At 29.4% G+C, this 20,807-nt stretch overlaps 1 protein-coding gene across 1 annotated transcript in view; it reads left to right on the top strand.

The window, feature by feature from the left end:
* The window catches only part of LOC148310617 (cholecystokinin receptor type A-like), a 105,718-nt gene that overhangs the window by 41,287 nt on the left and 43,624 nt on the right, over positions 1–20,807 (top strand). The window contains 1 exon segment of the mRNA XM_088258125.1: positions 8,828–9,051. Coding sequence (XP_088114251.1) covers positions 8,828–9,051 — 224 coding nt within the window.

Raw genomic sequence — 20,807 nt, 5'->3', positions numbered from 1 at the left:
TTATTATTAGAATTTAGATTTTTTTGAATTTCAAATTTTTCTAAATAATTCCTAATTTGACCTTTATGTGGAACAAGGTGTAATAATTTTAAATTATGAGAGTGGAATGAGTGATTTGTATCTATTACGTGATTTGCAAATTCCGAAAAATAATTACTAACAAGACCGCTACGATGTTCTTTTCTAATCATTAAATTTCTCGCGGTTTGGCCTATATATTTTTTATTACAATCTCCACACGAAATTTCATAGATACCACTTTTTTTTGTAATATATCTATTTTCGATTTTGACTAATCAATGATTTTATGTAAACTATTATTTGTATAATATGCAGGGTGGATATGGGAGGGTAAGATTTTCGAAATATTTTTAGTTATTGAACCAGTGTAAAAAAAAAATCCGCCAAGACTTATTTTTAATTGAATCATTATTAGAAGCTGAATGTATGTATTTTTATTTTATTTTTTGAACATTTTATCTTTTAGCGCGCTATTATACCCGTTGTTTTTTGCTATAAGTTTAATTGTGTTTAATTCACGATATTAATTAGTCTATTTAATAATGAATGGAAACTGGCTATTTTATGTGAAATGGGATGAATGGAATCAGCTGGAATGACTGTATCAGTATGTGTAGGTTTACGATTATACTAAAATCAAAATAAATGCTCCTTCCAGTAGATCACCCTGTATATTAATGGTATTGAGTTTCCAAAGTAAAACCTATTAAATCTTAAATGCGACCCTTCCTTTTACCAACTTTCTTCATACAATATTACAGCTTACTTGAGGAAAGTGTCGTTAAATTGTTTTAAGTTTTTTTTACTTTTCTTATGACTTTTACATTTCTTTTCGAATTACCTACCCTCTTACTTCATACACAAATAATATTATGACAAGAAAGTTTCGAACTAAAGAACGTGAAACTAATCAAGGAATAATTTTAAATTATACATTTGTAATATCCACGTAACAAATTTAACGAAAAATTATACATTACCTTAACTCACCCAATGGTGCATAGGGCACTGCATCGTATTGATGCAGTATTGTCTTCATTTTTACTCACATGAAGTGAACGACGCGTCGCGACGTCTGTAACCAGTACAGGGAAATATGTAATAAATAAATATTAGAGTGTAAAATCACCAATATTTATTTTCATCTCCCCTGGGAATCAAACCCAGCACCTCCAGCACGGAATCTAAACACGCCAACCATTACACCACGGAGGCGGACATATACATGTACATATGTAAATACACAATATATTTACGTTCATCAGAAATTCCTAAGTGTAAAAATTGCTAAAATATATTTTTAGTAAAATTTGGCAGTTGAATAATAAGAACTTTTTTTTTTGTATAATATTAAGGCTTTACATAGTATTTGATTTCCGATACGTAATATTTAAATATTATTCCAAGGCAAAAAAATAGCTTCTAGCTGTCGGGTCAGATATCATATCGCTAACGGAATGAATAACGTTATTTCTCGCTTGGTTCATATAATAAAGACGAATCTGATTTATTTATCGACTCCCTTTATTCATAACACCCATTGATTTAATATTATACAAGTATGTAATGATAATATTATATAAGTCACTACGAAGTACCTCCCTAACGCTCATAAATTTCATTGCTCTACGATTAACATCTTGCTACTGCGTAATAACAGGAGTTATTTTTCATATTATTTTCATCTCACCAATAGATGTCTCTAGTAAAGTTGTAGTGATTCAAGAACAGTGTTTCGAAATTGGTTCACATATACAGAACTTCAATTGTTTGAAAACTTCAGTTGTCAATAATGGAAAGATTTGGTGAATGTTACACGTGTGTAAAGTGATCACTTAAACCAGGCTATGACGGTCGTCAGCCCCGTAAATGCCTAGACTTCCATATTCTTCTTCATCTATGATGAGATGTCAAAAAAATAATATTTAGCACTAATAAGTAGGGTACATGGAATTGAATACATATGTATAAGCTTATACTCGCGTAATTTAGGTGAAATTCTTGATAAATCTTTTATTTAAACATATCAGTTTGAACTGTGAAAATAAGGCATAACTGAAAAATAAATTAAAAATCTGTAAAATTAATCTGTAAAAAATTGTAATACATATGTTTCGTACTGAATATGTGTTTTATAAATCAGGATTGATCTCACTTAAATCCCAGAGCACTTCATTAATCTCCACAGATCTCGACTTTCTCTTAACCAGGCCTATTTAATATTCTAACAGCATGCGAACAAGAGTCTCATTAAACTTCTTAATTGCAGAGAACTACAATTTATAATGATCTACCTTTTCAGGTAACTAATTTAGAACTCTAATTCTTCTATAAAAAAATAAATAAATCTTCTCCTATCCTACAATGTGAATTATCTTGGATTGATGAAAAGTTATTTAAATCTTAAATCATGTACCTCAAATTAACATACCTACCTCAAATTTCATCTTACCAATAGATGTCTCTGGAGAAATGAGAGTGATTCAAGTACTTTGTTTCGAAAATTAAACCAAATATATATATATATATATATATATATATATATATATATATATATATATATATATATATATATATATATATATATATATATATATATATATATATATATATATATATATATATATATATATATATATATATATATATATATATATATATATATATATATATATATATATATATATATATATATATATATATATATATATATATATATATATATATATATATATATATATATATATATATATATATATATATATATATATATATATAGAAATTTCAAGAATTTGTGTAGTGTGGTCATTCATAGTTAGGATTGGTGAATGTTTCAGGTGTGTAAATTGATCACTAAAATCAGCATATGACGGTCGTTAAACGCTCAGACTTCCATATTCTTCTTCATCTATGTTAAGATGTGAAAAAAAGAACATACCTACCAGTATATCTTCATAATTCTTATATATTTCCATTATTCTAATATCTGAAGCGTTTGACTGGTAATATTTTGTTCACAACATTTTCAGTGTGTATAAATACTTGTTCATACATCTAGGTTTTCTCCATTACGGAGTTATTGTTAATTTTTTTTGACATCTCAACATAAATGACCGACAACCACTATACTCAAAATTTTGGAACTCCTATATATATATATCATGATTTTTATAACACGGTACATATGAGTTTAAAACAGCAATCTATGTTGGATTGATAAAGCTTTAATTAAGGACCCTTTTGATTGGATGTATGCAAGATCCAAGCCCCGGATTATTTTTACAAATTAAGAAACACCTTATAATCTGACTGTTATTATTCACTACTTTTTGACTGTGCCCAAATACTCATTCACAAATCAGGGTTTTCTCCATTTAAGACTTATGTTTACATTTTTTTATCATTGTGTAATTTAAAACAATATTTTATTTGTGTTCGTAAAATTCATATCAAAGTTCCAGTAGGGTTTTCTTTTCTTTATATTTTTCACATATTCAGGATAACTTATATTTTTCTTGACAATTGGGAAGACGGTTATTTGTTTATTTTTTATGGATTTTTCAGGACCCAGGGAGGGATATTTTTGCTTGCTACATCAATTAATTTTTAAATATATTCGGGTAGTAAGGTTATCAAAACACAACTGTAAATAATGAAAAAATGTTCCAATATATCATTATTAATGAAAAATCCAGAGTATGGAGTGACGTGTTAAATTAAAACACGTATAATACAATGAAAAAAGTGAAGCAAAAAAAAACAAATATTTATTTATTATTCATTTTCATATGTTTTGTAAATATAACTTAATTTTTCACTTAGAATGCATTACAATAATCAAAATGCGCTCTTAAGTAGAGAATATTAAATAATTATTACTGATTATGGTAAATTATGAAAGATGGCATATCATACCCATGTGTTGCGGCTTGCGGTACATTCCATAAAAATTTCACGGACGTAAGTCAATTCTCATGGGTGAGATGAACAAATACGTGGTTGAAGACGACTGTCTTGGTTTTGAAATGTACGTAACTAGACTGAGATTGGAAGAGTCAGAAGCTAATTCGGACAGTGCAAGACAGTAATAGTTTTACCGTATAGGGAAATATCACTTACGCTCGAGGGATTATATAGGGTGCATGAAAAACGAAAAACAATTGTTAAACTAAACATTATTTTTTGACATCTCATCAAAGATGAAGAAGAATATGGAAGTCTGGGCATTTACGGGGCTGACGACCGTCATAGGCTGGTTTAAGTGATCACTTTACACACGTGTAACATTCACCAATTCTACCCATTATTGACAACCACACTACTCAAATTCTTGGAAGTTCTATATATATGAACCAATTTAGAAACCATGTTCTTGAATCACTAGAACTTCACTAGAGACATTTATTGGTGAGATGTAAAGAAGCTTTTTTATTAAGCAGAAACTCTTATATTAGTATGTGAGATCCGAATCCTGGATTATAATCACACACATGAGAAACGCCAGAAAATACCATTTTCATTTTTATTATTAAGCTTATAATTTGACCAGATAATTTATTTACAACATTTTGAGTGTGTCCAAATACTTGTTCAAAAAATCTGGATTATCTCTAATTACAGGAGTTATTTTCATATTATTTGGAGACAATCCAGATTTTGTGAACAAGTATTTGGACACACTCAAAATGTTGTAAACTAAACATTCATATAACTTACCTGCAAACCCCTGTTATTAAAATATTAAAGCAATTTTCAAAAACAATTTATCACAAATTATAAATAAAACACAAAGTTAAGTAGCAATAATCAAAACGTCATCTTTTATTTTACAACAGGAATGAAAGTTTTAAAAGGTTTTAAAATTGGATATTTAAAATACAATTTTAGGACTAAATGATTATTACTGAAAGCTATTAGTTAAGGTTTCATCTTTAGTATTCAAAGTTGTTAAAATACTCTTTCAAAATTACATTTCAAATGGTGAGGGTATTCTGGATTAATAAATAATTCATTCCTCTTAAATAAAAGTAATTACCACCCTTTTGAGTAAATTTGAGTGAGAAAACTTGATATTCTTTACGCGAAAGATAAAAAAGGTCAAACATATTTTTATTACTTAAAAGGAGAGTTTTTAAAACGAATTTCAAATTCAGCTAATCTAAAATGTAGAAAAAAAACCTCTCGATGGTCGTATCCCTCATGACTGAGGGTCGTGACTCCCCCTAGCAGCCTCAGGTTCGTCAGGGAGGGTGAACATTTGTTACTTGAGGCGAGTAACTGAATTTTTTCCCTCTATTTATGGTATCCTAGTAATTAAGACAATTAAGCCAGAACGAGTGGAAAAAAAACTAAATAATGCTTTCAAACGAAACGTATTAATTAGTCTTAAATAAAATTAAAACTACAAAGCTTAAATATTTTAAAATCAGCTTTTAAACAGTAAAAAACGATAGTTTAAATTGACAGACTTTAGCATTTGTCGCACAAGGTAACCTTGCGAGACTATTGTTCACCCAGTACGCTGCTTGTAATGAAAGACATGTTTAATATTCGGATTTATTAAAACTTTTTTTTATATAAAAAGTATTCTCTGTATAACTCGTAATAAATAGCCATATTTCAACATGTGTTTTAATAAATACCGCTATTTGAAAATGTTTAATATCGTTCAGGGTACGGTATTCGGCATGGGTTTAGAATAATATCAAATGCCTGTTTAAAAGCAAGGTACGTGGAAATTTAGGTTTCAAAAATGAAGTCAAAAAAAGGGAAAATCGATAATGATGATAAAAAGATTCGAAATTGAAAGGAAAAAGGAAATGGATTATTTTAAAAAGGTTACTTTTTTATTCATTCAACAAATCGATTTATATTCGCTAGATGCGGAATGCTTTTTGCATTGGTAATAGTCGTATCAAATATTGCCGATCTAGGAAAAGCCTTTTTTGAAAGCAGCTTCTTTACTATTTAACCCTTATATTTTTCCGGATTTTTAATGTCTTTTTAAGCCTGTGATGTAGTGATAAACTTTTCAAATAATTCATGATTTTATATTTTTTTTACTTCAGCAGCAGCATTTAACATATCTTTGTGTAGCGCTATATTTCCTTTATTTATTGTACGCTTCAATTTTTCATTCTTTATATTATTTCTTAAAAAATTCCAAATATCACCCCAGGGGGCAGAATTAGAATAAAAAATCATATCAAATAAAATTAAAACAGATGTTATATATGTATATATATATATATATATATATATATATATATATATATATATATATATATACATATATATATATATATATATATAAATAAATATATATATATATATAAATATATATGTATATATATATATATATATATATATATATATATATATATATATATATATATATATATATATTATATATATATATATATATATTTATATATATATATTTATATATATATATATATAAATATATATATATATATATATATATATATATATATATATATATATATATATATATATATATATATATATATATATATATATATATATATATATATATATATATATATATATATATATATATATATATATATATATATATATATATATATATATATATATATATATATATATATATATATATATATATATATATATATATATATATAATGATTTTGAGTGAAAAGGAAATGAAAAAGACATACAGTATATATAGACATAAGAAAATTTCTCAATAATATTGAAAATATTTAAATTGAACGGAACAAAAAAAATCTATTTGAACAATTTTATATTTTTTCTCGTTATCAATTCAAATCCAATCACGGAAATAGGCATCTCTCAGCTTTTTTCTCTTTCCAGCTTAAGCAGTACTTGATCCAATGAAGCAGAAATTAAAGTAATAATGAAAAAATAATCTCGACAAAAAATCCTGCCTGTGTTTCTCGTCGACTCTTGATTAAAATATTTTAATGCTGCTTTATTATTTCATGATATCAATTTATTTTTCTATAGCTTCGAGGAATTATCAATAGAAGGAGCTGAAGATCAACAGAACGAGTAAATAACGCGATAATTTGACTTAATACAAGTATGAAAGAAATACCAAATATACGGCCAAAATATACAGAAATGTACAATGTAATCACTACCACATTTTCCTAAAATGCCCTGGGAAATTTCACGTCAGTCCAGATGGGTTGAAAATTAATTATAAAAATAAATAGTTTGTCATCGAAGACCAAATGTTAAAAGTTTTGAATTGACATTTTGACAACTTTTCAAAAAATTAATCTACTAAAAATGAGGTAGGGTAAGCAGGGTGAAAAAAGTATTTTTAAATAAATTTATTAAAAAATATATAGTCTGTAATGTTCAAAATTATACAATGATTGACGTATGTAATATAATTATATTTCTTTATGAAACATAACTAGTTTCATGATAAATTTGATGACTTGTCCCTATCAGATTAATTACGAAATTAATTGCAATAGATACAAAAAAACTACAATAATTAAAACCGTAAAACGTGTTATTTTTACTATAATACGTTTTTGATGGTTGATTATAGTGGATAGATAACCCGTTAATTGCGCAATGAAGATAACATTTCTTCTAGAGATCTATTTCAAACGACATTTGAATTTTTAAACAGATTGTCAATTTTTGTTGTGAAAAAGTTAATGTTACCGATTTTTCAACAATTCAAATGAGTATTTACTGAAATGAATTAACATTGATATAATCCACACTAGGTAATTAAAACGTTACCTTCCATTTGGAATCAAAGTTATTTCGATACTGTGAAATGAAGTAAAAAAAACTATAAAATGGAATTTATTATTAAAATATTGATAATTGGACAAATCAATAATATCTGATGTCTGGCTTTTGGACTAATATAATATTACATCGTTAAATCACTAACTTGGTAAGGACAGTATATTTGAACTTATTTTTTTTCTCACGAATGTTGTTACGAATCCGATGTTATGGTTTTTGAAACAGATGATCTGAGTGAAAAATATTAGTGAATGGATAAATTATGGAACAGATAGATGATTCCTTGTATTCAAGAAGTGTGTTTTCTAGGAATGGATAGATTGATAAATATGGTAAATCGCAAAGGGCAGTGAATGCTGGGAAAAAGTGAATGGTGCATTAAAATTAGTTGTATCAAATAAAAGCCAAACAACGGAAACTAAATAGTGCACAACGGAGTCCTGATACCAACCCTAATGTATGGAAATAAAGAATGGAGTAGGCAATTTTTTTTAAGTAGACTGAATGGAGTTGAAATGGAGTCTTTCAGAAACCAGAAATGAATTAAAGGGTGAAATAAGCATTACCCATAAAATAAGGCGTGTAAAGATCGTTTGAAAAACTTTTCTAGATAAAGTATTTTAAAGACTTGAAAGCGGTCATGTCAGGAGTAAGAACAATCAGGAGGGGGGGGGGGGGGTTAAATGAATAAAAGTGATTTTTCACTCTTATATTTATTTAATATTACCCTGGACTAGTACCCGAAGTGGCGGGCTGATTACCTTTCTTTCACGAGTTAAAGATCTAGATAATACTGAATTTGTATGATGTAGTGCCCTATGCATCATCTGGTGCTGATAAGGGTTTAAAAAATACATAAGGAGCTGCATAAATGTGAAAGAGGTGAAAAATGTTTTCAAAGAGACAGAGTGGTGTGGAACTATTCTCTAAAACTTCTTCTGGGTGGAAGCGTTGTGATGGTTGGTAATTGAGGATTCTCAATCTCATTGCATTATTCGGTAGATGATTCTTGTCTTCTTTACAGTGGAGCGGTCGTATAGTTCGGCTACCATGAACGGGGTGACGCTGCTCCACCAGGAGGCTTGCTCTGCCAACCCCTCGCCCCAGCCTCCCCTGCGACAGCACCGCCTCTCCCCCTCCCAGCCGCCCAGCTCCAACGGTTACACGGGGAGGGGGCAAGCCCATGCAGGGAAGGAGGAGATGGGGAAGAGATCGGTCAAAATATGGCTGCTGAGAGGAATGATGCAGGTTGGTTCAACAATTCCACCATCTATCTGGTTATATCCGTTATTGGTTCCAATTCTATCTTAAATTATCGTCTCATATCTATTGTGTGTTCCAATTCTACCTTGAATAATCGAGTTTTTTTTTCAATTTTTCGTTCCAATTTTACCTAAAATTATATTGCAATATTGTTATTTGTTCCAATTCTACCTTAAATAATCGAGTCGTTTCTATTTTTCGTTCCAATTCTGCCTTAAATTATCGTCCCGTATCTATTTTGTGCTCCAATTTTAGATACCTTAAATAATTGAGTTTTATCTATTTTTCGTTCCAATTCTACCTTAAATTATCGTTTTATATATCTGTCATTTGTTCTAATTCTACGCAGAATATTCGAGTTACATATATCCATTTTCCGTTCCAATTGTACCCTACATTATCGTGTTATATTGTAATTTTTTTTTAATTCTACCTTAAATAATCGAATTATATCTAATTTTTGCTGCAATTCTACCTTAAATTATCGTGTTATATCTGTTTTCATTCTGTTTTACTAAAATCACTAGTAAACGAGTGCAACTTAAATAAAAAATTAAACTTCAAATAATCAAGTCTTTATTTTTGTTCCAATCCTACGTTTAATTACGTATTATATCTAATATTAATTTCATTTGTATGTACCCGTCACGTCCGTTCTCATTTTTTTTAAAATTATTTTTGAATAAATTAATTGACATGAAAAATAAGCATGTCATCGGCTTACTCCATAAAATATCTACATAAATACATGCGGGCTTTATCTACAGGAGATACTAAAAATATTATAATTTAGCCATTAAGCATGATTTATCGACGTTGGCTAAGCCACGTACTCCGCGTGCCTCCCGAGAGCTGCTAACAATTCGTCGGCAGTTCTCGTCCGAGCTTCGGGATGCGGTCCTGACGAGGGAAGATCGTTTTATGGTTAAATTATAATGTTGTTACTCTCTCCTGCCTAGGAATTCTAAGTAAGTCGCTATATAAGAGATTTGTCATAAAGTTTTTATTAGGAATTATTTCCTTGGAACCCAGAAAAGTTTTTGTATTTTTATTTTATTTTATTATGTACACAAATATTTCAATTTCATACTATTCATGTGAGCCTAGGCGGCTCATTATTAGAAATAGGTATAAAATTGTGGTAGAGTGGGTTTGAACCGAGAAACTCTGACTAAATAGTACGCGACACTAACCACGGGACCACAACCCGACATAAGTTAGTCGGTCACTTTACAAAGTAATTTTCACTTTGTGGTAACATCTATCCATTTTTAATTAAAATTTTACTCGATGTTTGAAAATAATGCAGAATGCATCAAAACACGTGGCTCGATAGATTTTAAGAAATAGTGATATTTACCGAGTAAAACTGAAAATAGGAAAGTAAAAAAAAAATCCTACGGTTTTAAATAGGTTAATGTAAAATAAATATCTACGGCAGTACTAAGTTGCGTGGTCAACTGTTTATTCGGTAACTAAATGCAATTAACTAAGAAAGGAGCGAATGCAGATTCGAGCAGAAAATTTTAAATTAAATTACTCTCCGGGAGTCATTATACGGCTAATAAAATATGCTCTGGGACTTTTTGGTCGGGTAGACAATTGAATCCGGAATTGTCACCGCGGTTTCGATTCCCGGAAATAGCAAAAACTTCCTCATATAGAATGAAGTATTATGTCGTATTTTTCAAAATTTCCTTCTTTCATATTTTCAAAGATATTCAATATTAACCATTTGTTTTTTATAGAGATTTTTTCCTCAAATAGTTTTTACATATTTTACACATCACACGACCGATTCAACATTAATAATTTAAATAAAAAAATTATAAGAAAAATAAATAACGATTAAAGCAAACTAATTACAATAACACAATTTTTGGATACGTACGTATATATAGAACTACAAGATCCAAAACACAGAAACATAAGAAACAAAACTTTACACATATCTCTTTTCGTCTTGGATTACATTGCAATAATATTATACAGCTTGATACCCTACTTATCATTTAACGTTCAGTTTATATAAAACCACTTTAAAAAATACTTCATGATAACCGGTTCTGGAATATTCATATTCCCATACCACAAAAAAATGCTTTTGATGTACAAAATATACAACCTGCTTCCATTATCCATAAAGTCATTAAAAAAAGAAACTGTGTATAAAAGACCTATTAATAAGTGGATAATGGAGGTGGGTAGATTTGAAATAGATCGCATCATTCGGCCATGTTGTATTTGATTGCATGTCATAAACAATTTTCATTTGTTTAGTTTTATATTTTAAATAAGTATCGTAAAATGAACCCTTGGTACGGGAAAACTCAGTGAGGGCACATTATTGTAATTTGGGTATATGATAACATATAAACAAATAAAATATATATAAATAAAACTAGTAAACACCACTATTTCTTAAAATGTAATGTGACAAGTGTTTCGATCCATTCCGCATCGTTTTCTCACAAGGATAAAAAAATAAATAAATAGCATGGAATAGAATAGAAAAAAAATAGCACTTACCCCTACTTCAACCTTCAATGTCACAAGGATTCAACTCTTAAATTTATAATTAGCTCCACATACGGTGTTTGAAAATTATGAAATGAAATAGTTGTATTTAAAAAGTGAAACTTAAATTTAAAATGAATAGATTTTACCGCAAAGTGCCGAATCAATAAATGAAATTTAAAATATAAGATTCCTAAAAAAAATATTAATAAATACTTGACATTGATTTCAAATGGCAGTAAAAATACTTGACTTTAAAATGGACTATGTTAATTCTCTCTCCTAGTCTCCCGTTTCTGGCAGACCATTATTTATCAAGTAATGCTGAAATCCGTCGTAACGTGAGTTACAAATGACAGTCATAAAACGGTGTCATTTATCTTCGTCATTAAATGGCAAAATTATTTTTCACAATTCATATTCATTATGACGTTTTTTTAACATGATTTGATGTTATCTTTTTTCGTCCTTTAAAATATTTATCAAGATTACACTCGCTACTTTACAAATACTCTATTTGAAATCGGAGAGATTTTAAATTAAGATGTAAAAGATATCTCTGAAGACAGGAAAAATATTATTTGGAAAAGAAAACAACGAATACAATTTTGGTTGGTTGAAGTATTGCTGTACACAATTTGTAACATTTATGTTTTTGCCCCTGATTGTTATCCATTTTACTTAAATTTCGATAAATAAAATATTGAAAAAACTTATACTCGACATCCATGGTTGAAACTAATAAAAAATAATTTAAATATCTTGTTATTGGGTTCATTTTTGGTCAAAGGACTTGGATATAAACATATTTAAACTTTGTAAAATTAAACAACTTTGTTTTAACCACTTTTTTTTATTATTATTACACTTTAACCTATCGGTTTCGACAATAACCTTGTCATCATAAGGGTTTATTAAATTCTAAAACATTTAAATACTCACAATTAATTACATTCCCTTACCAAAAACTTCTACACACTCCGTAAAAAATCCTAAAAATAAATATTTGGGATTTTTAAGATTTTTTTGGATTTTATATTTTTAGGATTTTTTACGGAGTGTGTAAGGGAATGTAATTAATTATAACTATTTTAATGTTTTTAATGTTTAAGAATTTAATAAACCCTGAGCATGACAAGGTTCTTGTCAAAACCGGTAGGTTAAAGTGTACTAATAATAAAAAAGTGGTTAAAACAATGTTGTTTAATTTTATAAAGTTTATAAAATGTGCCACAAAGTATCTGCGAAAAACATTCAAGAAATAAACACATACTTATGTATGTATATAGTGTTTTTCAATGCGAGAAAAAATAAAATGAAGGTCAGTAATAATTAAATTAGATCGAAAGGTTAAGAATATGTATTTTTATGCAAGTACTGATTATTTGTGTAAAATACTCACATTATATTAATTGACTTATGGTTTAATGACCATTTGATTATTTTTTATAATAAATATTTGTAACTTCTTATCCAAATTTTTATTCACGAATCAGGGTTTTACTCCACTTATGAGGTATTCAAGATTTTTTATTGACATTTCAACACGGGAGACGAAGAATATGAAAATTTTGGCATTTACAGGGCTTACGACCTGTTCTAGGTTGGATTTATCGATCACTTTATACACGTGTAACGTACCCTATTCTACTTATTAGTTATATTACATGCTTCAATTGAAAAGATCTTACGTGTGCTATGGTTGAAATTATTTTGGAGGTTTTATAGCAGAAATCTTTATGAAATGTAAGTAAGATTCTCACCAAATTATTTTATATACTAGGAGACGCCTCATTATATCATATTTAATTCTAATATAACTTATTTGTGAACAAAAAGTTGGAGACACTCAAAATGTTGTGAATACGAATAATTTGTTAGCATATATCGTAGTCGTACAGGAGAAAGTGACCAACTAACAAAACGTAAAATGTTCAGGAGGGCCATTTAAGTCACTTTTGCTTGGCAAAAAAATAAACATTTATTCAGTTCGTCATTTTCAAGAAGTCAATTTATTATACTTCCAAGTTTAAAATCGCTTTGGAATTTTTTCAGGCCAATATTAAGCTAGTAAGATATCAAATAGTCAATAATCACGTTTTTGCAAAAAATGCACTTAGTCATTTTCTCTTGTATGACTACGATATGTATATTCAATATAAGCCTAGACTGAACACCTTGCTTTAATGTTATTATTATAAAGTCTACACAGCTTCTGTCTGATTTAATGCCCCATACACCATTAGATGCAGAAAAGGGTACTGAAGAACTAGAAACATTTCAAGGAGATTGTCATCTTTTTATACTGTCTACTACCATTGAAGTGCGCATTCTTAAAATACAAGTTCTTTGAGTACTCCTATTATTTTATTTAGAAATCTTTAATGACTTTGTAACAACTTCGAAAGTTCGATTTTGTCGTTGTTTGCTAAAAGTTCGTCGTAATAATAGGAGGACGCATATTTATTTTTAGATTATTAAGTTAATAAATATTTTAATATATATTTAAATCTTTAAATTAAAAATTATAATTTTAGAATAAAAATATAAAAAAAAATATGTAAAAGAATTACTTGTCTTTATGTTTAGTTAAATACGATACTTAAAATAGCTTTCATATTTATTTAAAAAAAAAGATGATGCAATATGTTTTCGTTTTTTTGTTAATGTTCAAGTACTGTACGTATCTACCTTCTGATTGCAAAAAGCTCGGCTGTCCAAACTCAAAACACAGTAAGGGACATTTTTTTGTAGTACGTTTTTTTATTTGCATTTTTGGACTAAGTAGATTCTACTAAAGGTATTAAACGTTTTTACCAATATCATTTGTCTGTTTTTGGTTGGTTGGAAGTTATTGCTTTTTAGCAATAAGCCCGCAATGTACTTAATTTTTTTCTGTACATGAAGTTTAAATTAATAAATAAATAAATAAAATATATATCTCATGAGGAAACTTCGTTAAATATTTTTTCCACCATCTTTACATTTTATACATCCGTATTAAAACTAGAAGGGATTATAAAGATTTTTTTCTTGGTTTTTGTTGAAAAAAAAAACTTGATTTTAATCCCTCTGGCATTAAATCTTTCTATTTGCAAATATTTAAAACTCAATATACTATTAGAAATAAAAAAAACATCAAAACCAATCATTAATATTAAAAAAGTTTTATCAGGCTTTCCGAAAAATAAAAACCAATATTTCGCTTAAATTTTCATTCAATCTAAAATGATTAATATTTTTTTCACTTCATTTAAAATTTCATAGATGGCGTAGTTTAACTCGCAAACGAAATGATGTGGTATATAACTTCTAAAAAATATGCGGGAAATATGCAAAAAATACTCGTTTCATCTGGTGTGAAGCGACTATTTTTACCTCCAATATTTCATTCAAGAATTATGTAAAATTAAAGCAACTTTGAATATAACAGCTGAACCTAGTCACACTTGTGAAAAGACTGTAAAACTTATAAAGTAGTCACTTAGACGAAAGGTAATACAAAAAATAAAACTTGTTTTGGATGTTTAAACAAGGACAGAATAGAAAATATAATACATTAAATAAAATAATCGCTTAAACCAACCGATTGCGAGTCTTATAACTGGTTAATTTAAAAAAAAATTATTCGTTCAAACCTTTATCCGCACCCTAATGGTGCATAGGACACTGCATCATACAAACGCAGTGTTATCTTGATCGTTTACACATGAAGGAAAAGTGATCAGCCCTCCGTTTCAGGTACCAGTCCAGGGTAATATGGAATAAATATTAGAGTGCAAAAATCACATATATTTATTTGACCCCCCTGGGAATCGAACCCGGGACCTCCAGAACGGTAGCCGAGCGAGCTGACCATTACACTACGGAGGCGGACATTACACTACGGGTTGAAATATCTTTGAAATAAAAATAAATTTAATTTGAAATAATTTTTTACTTCTTAGAGAAGAAATGGATCGTTTCATTTTTATACTTCATCAAAACTGAAATATCACGAAATTAAAGCTAAATTTAATTTTCAAACAAGATTCAGATATTTGAATTATGAAAACGTGAATTGAAACATTATTTAAATATAACCATTAACAGTTTATTATTTTATCAGTATTTGGCAACAATTCAATGTTTATTTATCAAATACTTCCTTTGAAATTTCACCAGTTGTCAGTTTCAAATAATGTAAACGAAGTGCACAAATAAAATAAAATAAAAAAGAAGTAAATTTTACTTAATTTAATACATTAGATTTTTATTTAAAAATCTACATTTTAAAAGGCACCTTATTGTTTTTAACTAAGTAATTAACTGACATCGCAGGGGTAAGCAGGGGGATAGAACGCCACACCCCTTTGTCTTTGCATGATTCTCGCCACTTCCATATTCGTGCATCTCTTTAAACATTATTTCGATTGCTGACCTGCCCGTTTTTCAAATACTTTAGTCAAACTAAGTTTTTCTTTGCCTTCCATAAGGTTAACATCCATCCTTTTTAGGTCTTTTTCAAATTTTCAAGACTTCCTTGAAAATGTACTTCTAAAAAAAGAATCAATCCACTTGCTTGCTTTACCATTTAAAGCAATAAAAATATTTATGATTACAAAAAAAATAAGGAGAAAAAAAGTATTCTATTCAAATTTTGTTTTGATAAATAAGTAAAAAAAACTAATATCAAAAACACTCCTGATATTGAAATTAAAGTCTTTATCTGTGGTTTTGACAGCGTATCCCTGTGTGATTGTGTAAATGACGAGCACTTTGGGCTAAAAATTTGGTAAACAAATTATTTGGCTAAAAATAAAGACTTCCTTATCATATTGTTGGTTTGAAGGATAAATTTAAAAGTGTGCTATCCGTATTTGGTATTAAAGGTTTTGTCATAAATATAGTACACACGCAGTGGCGTGCATAGGTAGTTAATTTGGGTAGGTAGTAGAGGTAGGTAGAAAGGTAAGCTAGGTACTACATACTAGGGTAGATAGTAGAGGTATGTAGTAAGGTAAGCTAGGTATTACTTAGTAAGGTAGGGTAGGTACTGGTTGCGTATGTCACGAAGATAAGTAAGGATGGGCACTTCTTTTCTGCCTATATGGAATGCACGCCCCTGTACACACGAGTATGTACTTATACGTGTTAAAGTTCTCTTTGAATTCGTAAACTTTTCTTTTGCTAATATTATTACAAATTACGTTAAAAATCTTCAATTTTTCTTTTTAGTAACAAATCATATTGATAACAACTAAAAACATCTAAAAAAATCTACGAAAAATGAGGCCAATTTTCTTCCTCGAAAAATCTGAAGGGTGAACTACTGAATCAGTGAATTAGTCAACCAAAGAATCAATGAATAAATCAGTGAGCCAGTGACCAAACTAACAAAAGATTTGTTCATCAGATCAGACCGGATTAACGGTTATATATCTGATATACATCTGTACGGATCAGCGATCATGTATGAAATTCCGGTTAAGATCCGGTGCCTCAATCATTGTGTCTGAACGGAAAATTTATATACGTATATTAGCAGGCTTTGGAGCTATATTTTCCAACCAACCAGAGACGTATTACGATAATGATCAAGGTTTGAATTGTATACAGTTGTTTGAATTTAGTAGGCGGATGGTGCTTAATTTCTTACTTGAGAAATAAAGAAGAAAATAAAACATAAAGTAAAAGGCAAGACAGTAGGGTGATTAAAAGATTACTATCATGTTAATTGATGATATAAAAGGAAGGCATGGAGAGTATGATCCGATAAGGGCTTGAGGGGGGAAGGAGAAGATCCTTTAAAGAAAGTAAAAAATAATGGGTAGTTGGAGTTCTGAAGATAATTTGATGTTACAGATTAATAAAAATAATGAAACCCTTATCCGCAACCCAACGGTGCATAGGGCACTGCGTCATATAAATGCAATGTTATCTTGATCATTTACACATGAAGGAAAGGTGATCAAACCTCCGCTTCAGGTATCAGTCCAGGGTAACATTGAATAAATATTACAGTGAAAAAATCACTCATATTTAATTCAACCCACCTGGGAATCGAACCCGGGTCCTTCAGAACGGTAGCCGAGCGTGCTGACCATTACACTACGGAGGCGGACATTATGTTACAGAGACTTATTTTAAAAAGTCTTGGTTGCAGTAATCAATAAAATAATACAAAATATTTATTAAAATAAATAGCACAATTAAAAAAACGGGTGTAATATTTAAATCTGTATGAAATTCTACCATATCTGACTGTGAAGAATTAATTTTTGCTTAAAAAGTTGGCAAGATTAACAGAGCGCAACGCAGAGAGCATGAAAATACTCAAACCACCCTGTAGGTACATATCTGCTACAAAAATAACAGTATGACATTTTAAAATCGGCACCACTTTCCATATAAATGTTGCTTATAGAACATTTTTATATGTACTTATTAAGCCGTAAACGGAGTAAACAGTCGGTATGGTCAACGAGCCTGCTGTGTCAAGAATTTTTATTTGGCTTTTGCATTTATAAAAGCGATAAAAAGTATTTACAATGCTTTAATACTGACCAATCGTCCAAACGTAATCGTGATTTTGAACCACTTAAAAAAATTGCCTGTCATTATCTTTCTCCTTCCTGGGCCACAGAAGGCCTTAATGTATGTAAATTGTACTTAATTTGCTTAAATTTTCTTTTGGATCGATTATTTCGGTTGTATTTGAAGTAAGAAGATCTTTAGAGTCCAATTCTCAATTCTTAATGAAGGCTTGCCAACGTAATAATACTTTGATTGTCCATAATAAAATAAATTTAGCATGTGTAATTTAATATTATATATTTAAAAATTACTATTATATTTTTGTATATCTGTTATAAACCTTTAAATATTGTCTGCCTTCGTAGTGTAATGGTTAGTGCGTTTAGCTAACACTCTGTAGGTCCCAGGTTCAATTTTCAGGTAAGGTGGAGGGTTTTTAAAATAAAATATTGGTGTTTTTTAACCCTATTATTATTATTATTTGATATTAGTCTGGACTGACTCCTGGAGCTAAGGATTGATCATCTTGCCTTCGTGTTCAAGTAACCGATAAGATAACACTGCGTTCATACGTTTCAGTGCCTTATGCACCATTAGTTGCTGATAAGGGTCAGAAGAAGAAGCAATATTAACATCTCAATTGAGTGAGGTTATTTTTGTTTACAAACACCGAATACCATGCGGATTGTATCAAAATTCGTGTCACAATAGATTTTAAGAAATAATGGTATTTACCGAGCAAAACTTAAATTTGGTACAACTATTTGACATCTGAACATAGATGATGAAGAATATGGAAGTCTAGGCATTTACGGGGCTTACGACCGTCATAGGCTGGTTTAAACCTTCTTCATCTATGTTGAGATGTCAAAAAAATATTTCTTCTTCTTCATCTATGTTGAAATGTCGAAAAATAACTCCTATAATTAGAGATAATCCAGATTATGAACAAGTATTTGGACACACTCAAAATGTTGTGAATTAAATCTGGTATTACTACAAAGTGAAAGTGAATGAATAAAATAAACTTTTTATTGGTTACGAATAATAATAGTACCAAAATAAAGGTCGTTGTAAACGAAGAATGAGTTTTATTAAATTTATAAAGATTTTTATTTATCTGATGACAAATCTGTCGAGTAAGGTTGAAAGATTTGTCGACACATTTTATGATTTACAAAGTCCATGGGACAAATAATCTTTTTATTTATTATAAGAACTTTTAAAGTCACCCGGTTTTATGCGGTCTCCTTAGTCCTATTACGTTCGAACCGATGTATTGAGAACCTTATTTCTAATAAAATTTACGAACCAAAATCGAATTGTTCTATCTCTAAAACTCATTTTTCCTGATGTGCCCGTCATATTATTTCTGATATTCCTAACACAAAATGTTCATATAAATTTTGTAACAATTGTTTTTTCTAGTTTAAATTTTTTTAGATGGGAGTTACATTTATTATTTTCTTTACTTATTATGAACTCATTATGTCCGCCTCGTTGTGTATTGGTCAGTACGTATGGCTACCGTTTCAAAGGTCCCGGGCTCGTTTTCCAGGGGGGGAAGTCAAATAAATATAAGTGATTTTTACACTTTAATATTTATTCAATATTACCTTGGATTGGTACCTGAAGTGGAGAGCTGATCCCATTTCCTTCATATGTTAAATATAAAAAATACTATTTTTATATGATGCAGTGTCCTATGCACCGTTGGGGTGCGAATAAGGGTTTAAAAATGATAAACAAGGTTTGTAGATCATTAAGTGGATGTTTATTTCTTCTTATTTTTTTACATCACATCAAAGATTAAGAAAAATGTGAATGTCTGGGTATTTACGGGGCTGACGACCGTCATAGGCCATTTGAACCCCTATTATACATTGTTTTGTGCACATTCATTTGAGAGATCGTATTTAGACTGCATTCAGTGACTGCTTCTTGAAATTTACTTTCTATATTTAAAAAAAAAAAATAAACGATCAAGTTTGTCACCCCTGGTTAGGAGCATGACCCTTATCTGGCCTTGCCAGTCGCAATTAAGGGTTGCTAGACTCGACGAAAATATAAATTAGGAACTCCTCTTGGGCGACCTAAATTTATGCAAGTACCTAATAATAGTATTTTCGTAAATAATGGCTCATAATTAAATATGAGAGCCTTGCAGCACTGATGCTTAATGTACCACAAAATGTTAAGATGGATCTTTGCGTTTTTATTTCCTCTTTCCGGAAGGATTACATCATTTAAAATTATGGTGTACAGGGTACTGGGATTATCATCCAAGTAAATAAAAAAAATTAAGTTCGTTTGCCAAAAATTTCGAAATCTTTAATGAAATTCTCGAGATTTAAGAATTCAAGAGATTTCTTTGAAATTTTGACACAACAATGTATTTAAATAAGCTCATGTTTTAATATAGTTGTAGATACCAGTGACTGATGCTTTTAGCTCTGACAGGTAAAAAAAATATTTTAACGTATTTTTTTACTACTATGACAGCGTCGTCGGTAGAACGTACTAGCAACACACCCAAAACTAACTATTGCTTTTGGTGGATAGTTTGCTTCTTGACAGCTGCAGTCAATTAGGGTATTTAATGTTTTTGACTGCAATCATTTAAAAAATACTCATTTTTTATTTTCATTGCTTCACAAGCAAATACATAAAAAAATGTTCTTTCCATTTTCTTTAATTTCCAAGTAACC

This window comes from Brachycentrus maculatus, unplaced genomic scaffold (assembly GCF_059751285.1).
Source record: "Brachycentrus maculatus isolate JH-2025_06_01 unplaced genomic scaffold, ASM5975128v1 h1tg000090l, whole genome shotgun sequence".
Lineage (NCBI taxonomy): Eukaryota > Metazoa > Arthropoda > Insecta > Trichoptera > Brachycentridae > Brachycentrus > Brachycentrus maculatus.
The sequence above is the reverse complement of the archived record's forward strand: the minus strand, read 5'-3'. Positions and strand labels throughout refer to the sequence as shown.